This window comes from Choristoneura fumiferana, chromosome 12 (assembly GCF_025370935.1).
Source record: "Choristoneura fumiferana chromosome 12, NRCan_CFum_1, whole genome shotgun sequence".
In the NCBI taxonomy this organism is placed as follows: Eukaryota; Metazoa; Arthropoda; class Insecta; order Lepidoptera; family Tortricidae; genus Choristoneura; species Choristoneura fumiferana.
The window spans coordinates 20,652,009-20,657,270 of NC_133483.1; the positions used below are offsets into that span (position 1 = coordinate 20,652,009).

At 36.1% G+C, this 5,262-nt stretch overlaps 1 protein-coding gene across 1 annotated transcript in view; it reads right to left on the bottom strand.

The window, feature by feature from the left end:
* Positions 1-5,043, bottom strand: part of LOC141433583 (salivary peroxidase/catechol oxidase-like) — an 18,632-nt gene extending 13,589 nt beyond the window's left edge. Inside the window, exons 1-3 of the mRNA XM_074095690.1 lie at positions 4,838-5,043; positions 3,875-4,017; positions 1,674-1,838 (exon numbers count right to left, since the gene is read on the bottom strand). Of these exons, the coding sequence (XP_073951791.1) occupies positions 1,674-1,838; positions 3,875-4,017; positions 4,838-4,971 (442 nt within the window). The 5' untranslated portion in view covers positions 4,972-5,043. The remainder of the gene's footprint in view (positions 1-1,673; positions 1,839-3,874; positions 4,018-4,837) is intronic.
* Positions 5,044-5,262: the final 219 nt, after the last annotated feature.

Below are 5,262 nucleotides of genomic sequence, written 5' to 3' on the forward strand. Positions count from 1 at the left end.
AATACGTTACTAGCAAGGAAGGGAACGACATTTCCGCATTTTGCCGCCCGCCCGGATTGCTACCACCATCTTGCTCGCTAATCCTGCCGTGAAGCAGCAGTGCTTGCACTGATGTCTTTCGGCGTGGAGAGTAAGACAGCTGGTGAAATTACTGGCACTTGAGGTATCCCATCTTAGGCCTCTAGGTTGGCAACGCGTCTGCAATACCCCTGGTGTTGCAGATGTTTATGGGCAGTGGTGATCTCTTACCATCAGGAGACCCACTTGCTTGTATCCCATCGAGTAGAATAAAAAAAAAACATTTCCGCGGAAGCAAGAACACAGTACTTACCTTTTTTAACTAAGTACTAGTTATCGCACGAAAACAACTTACTTTTACTAAATTCACCTTGATCAACATCCGTAAACATATGAGGTCAATACACTGTTGTTTACAACTAAAACACATATTTAATCAATTTAAACTCAACTTCACCAAAATCACTATTTAAATATTTATCCGGTGGAATCCCACGATAATTTAAGTTCATAACAACATAAAAATCACTATAAAACTAATAATTCTACGAATAATACGCCGGCCGGTCTCTTCGCATTTAAAAACATAAACATTAAACATGGCGTTCGGTTTTTACCGAATTCAAAAACAAAAACCTGACAAATTGAAAAGTGGTAAATAAGCAAAATCAAGAGGATTTTAATTTGTACGTGAGCAAAGCTTCAGTATTGCGCATGCGTGAAACTCATGAATGACTGTCGTGTGATGCGAGGAGAATGTTGCCATTTAGCGCCTTAGGAGCTAAATTAGGCGAAATTTTCTGGACATCAGCTATATTGATTCTCTACGAAATATTTTACGCAACTACCGATAATTTGATGGAGAAACGGTTATCACTTAAGTTCGATATTATGTTTACTTACAATTTTCAAACAAATATTTATCTCCAAAATACTCCAAATGAAAAACGTAAACAATAATACAAGTTTAGTAAATAAAATAAATAAGTCATATTTTGTGAAATAATGTGTTTAGACTCATAGATTGATAAATAGGTAGTTTAGGCCTTAAACAAATAAAACTAAATAAGAAACAAAAAATATTAAGAAACGTAAACGTACCTCGCATTTTATATTAATTAAAAATTGAAAGTATATTTGTTTTATTCGTGTGAAGTAAGCAATTTAGTGTTGTTTTCTAAACACTTTCTGCCAAATAAAGCCCCTAACTTGGACAACAGTTTGATGGACCTGGCAACACTTCCGAGTCCGCTGGACTTGAGTTTCTATAGAGAAATGAGTTTTTGGCTATGCTTGTGTGTGTGAATGTAAGTGTAGTGGCCTGGAGTCTATCAGTACGTAGTTCACGGATGCTTTTTAAACAAGCGTAGCGTATATTAGTGTGCGCTGATAAAAGCAAACCCGAAGACTGCTTTGCCTGCGCGATTATATTAAATCGTTCGTCGTGTAGCGCAGAAATTCAAACGCTCAGCGCACTCATTTTAAAAGGTGGCAGCGGAACGGTACAATACGAACCGAACGAGTAACATTAATCAATATGAAGTAAAATAGAAACGTAACGTAATAACTTTTAATATAAATGTGTTAATATGCCAGGGTAGGCACTGCTTTTATGCTTGTTCATTAAGACCGCCCCTGAATGAAACATAAATTACCAGAGTCATGAACAGTGGTGATATCTCCCGCAGTAAACACGAAGAAATGCGTGGCCAGCTGAGTGAAGGTGAGGTCTGGCCGGGTGCCGGTGGCCAGGGCTGTGGTGCGGATGTGGCGCGCCAGAGGCAGCGGACCACCATACGAATCCAACCGGGGATTAAATCCTGTAAGACCAGATTTTAGGATATTTTGAAACCGAAAAAGGTTCTTGGATCGCCGGAAAGAATTCGAATCCACACCTCCTGCGACTTTTTACGCCAGAAGTATTACTAATTGTAAGTGGACCACCTAAGAAAAATCTTAGATTTCACCAAAATAATATATACTTAAGGGGCTACCCGAGGTTTTCATCGATTTTTGACAAGTTTTGAATCGTATCTCCTACTTTTGCACTACAGATAGAATTATACATCAAACGGCTATCGATTCTCCAATCTTTTATCTCCATTTTTGTCTACCGGATTTTGAAAAAAAATGAATACTTCATTTTGTTTGATTTTTTTAAACGTCTGAAAAAACAATTATTTCGTATTTCTATTGACGTGAAAGATCTAACATATACGAAATCTACATATTTGGGTTCGTCTTTGACGTCTCTAAAAACTGGTCGAGGTATTTCATTTGAAACTAATTAACATAAAAGTTATGGCCAGAAAACCAGTTTTTTGGCCTAAAATTGTTCAACTTTGATGCCGAATATCTCGAAGACAATGAACTTTGAAGTAAATATGGGATACTATATTGCTTAAAGCCGTTGTTGTTAATATAATAAGCTACAAAAAATGTTTGAAAACTAAGGAATTCAGATCGAAGGTCATTGGGGCGTGGGATCCCCTTAAGGGTAATTAGCACTTGTTCAGGAGTTTTGAGCTGAAATTTTGCAAACTCTAAATCTGGCGACGATATATTAATCTTACAGTGAAATTCTTGTGGTCTGGGTAGGGTCATCTCCACAGGAGGAAATCCTCCGTCGGTTGATGTCATCAACTTAAATCTTAAACATTTTATTAGTCAATAATTTTTTTTAACATTACACTTGATACCAAGCGCTGTAAATTTCAAACAAAATTATAATAACTTACAATAAAAATACCAAATTGAATCACAATAAAATATATATTTTTTAGCAATTTTAATTCTTGCTTCCCTAAAGCGACGGAACCTGTGTTTAAAATAAAGTTGTTTTAAATACTCGTGATGTATAAAAATATACCTCGTTGAGTTTCTTGCCGGATTGTTCTCAACTCAACAGAGGTTTTTGACATTCAGAAGTGCTTGTTATAGCCTAAATTGAATAAAGATATTTTGACTTTGACTTTGAACAACCGTCCAGCCGGAAGCCGGAGTGCAGGGTCATTAACCGGCATTTGGAGTCTAAAAGACTTCACGAATTATACGTTTAACTTAAATTACAATCCCTCAGCGTTTCAAGCCATTCAAGGCTGGTAGTGGGCGCGGCGTCTAAATGCTGTGCTCTTGAACGTTTGGGCCTTTTCGTTCTCGTCCATCCGCGCACGACGTCCATCCGCTGGCAGCTCAGAACGACCAGTCCCAAACATTCACGAGCACAGCATTTAAACGACCTAAGTACTTAGGTCTTGTAACTTGAAATTTGGTATGGATAGACATGCAGTTTGAACGACAATGAAAGCACGGTCAACAAAAATACAGTTGGCAAAAAGCTTGCTACCAAAATGAAATTAAAAAAAATAGTTATTTGTGTCACGAGGGAGCAAAATGGTGTATTTACGGCGAGGGCGTAAATTGAATCCAGAATGTAGCGAAGGATTCTACAATAGAATCCTGAGCGTAGCGAGGGATTCTAAAGTAGAATCCTAAGCGTAATGAGGGATTAAAGTGTTAGCAAGATGAAAATAATTTTGCTCCCGAGTGGCTCATACAACTTTTCACACCGAGCATTAATAAACTTGAAAAAAATAATTCTTAATATTATTAAAGAACAACCAGCATAGAAAATGGCGTGGCTTTACAATTATCAACTTCAAAAAAGGCATTTGCAATAAACACTTAGGAAAAGCCTTGAACAGAAAAGTTGCACTTTGCTCCCTCTCGTCAGGGAGGAAAAGTTACTTTTCTGAAGGAGAGGTGTGAAAAAACTTATTCAGCCATCATTTTGAGTGGCGGCTGGTTTTCCAGCCAGTCACATTTCTATTTTGCTTATTTATAATGCACAACAAACCTGGAGAAAATTCTTGGGGCAGAAGTTTAGCGAACGGTGTATGCGAAGCGCCTCTTGATGGGTAGTTTAAGTTATTGCATGTACCGTCCGCCCGTCTACCCTCATTGGGATCACAAATGGAATCGAGTTCGATTGTACACCAACTGAAATAACGGAAAATAGGATAGCGACTTGGAGGCATATCAAGTAGAGTGGCAGGAGCATACTCTCGACAGGGACGAATGGCGTAAAACAGGGGACGACTTTGCCCAGCAGTGGGACACTAATGAGGTAAAAATAGGACTACTTTTAATAGGATTCGTGCTGTCATCGTTCATCCACTATTACCTCTCATATTTCGTTTTCTAGATTTTTTTACCGTAGAACGGCAAAACCTACTGGACACTGACAAAATAGTCCTCCAATGGATAGAGCCATATTTAAAAAAAAAATAGGATTAAGAGCGTTTATTCCTGCTGAGCTGGCAACGTTGCATTTTTGATCGTTTTTCTCGATTATTCCATAAAAATTGAATGAAAATTAATAATGTTGTCTGTAATGTTTTTTTTCTCGTTTAGTTGTTTTTGGTATTTTGTATAATTGTTTTTTTTTTTGTATTACTTATTATTATTCATTTTTGTAGTTGTAATTAATTATTTAATTTTGGTTGACATTGTTTGGTTTCTTTTGATTATTTGTGTTTATTTTGTTATTCTATTTTTGACATTTTTGTTTTATTTAGTTAGGTTTTGTTATCTTTAGTTTATCAGGTAATGTGTATAATATAACATTGTAAATTTTCTATTCAATTAATGAATGATATATTATGTTGTCTGATAGAACACTTCTTAATATATAAGTTAATGTGTCTACTCCAATAATTATTCTTTATAGACTTTTATTTTCTTTATAAACCGGTCATTAACAATAATCCCTATTGTGATTGTTAGAAAACAAATAAAATATAAACAATTGAATACTTACAATGTTGTATTTTCCTTGACATGTTTTATCATGTCTTGCTTCGTAAGCGGTGTTCCAAAATAAGTATCATAGAACACCGTGCCTTTAGCTTCAAGAGCTACTAGCAGTGGCAAAAAACGTAAAAGCCACCACATAATGGCTACCTAAATAAAATAACTTTGTGTTGATTTTTTCCACTGCCGTTTTTTTAATTAGTCTAAATTTAGCGGCGGAAAACGTAAAACTAAAGTGAATGGAATCAATTTTGTTTTTATATCCTGCTTAAAAACAATGTAGAAAACGAGCTAAGTTTTGCTGTAACACAAAAAGGTAGGGTACCGATTTGAAAAGTTAGGAAGATAAACAGTCACTCTGTAACAATTAAATTCCATTAAAATCCTACTAATATTGGAATTTCATGGGTTCCTGTGTATGTGTGTGTGTGT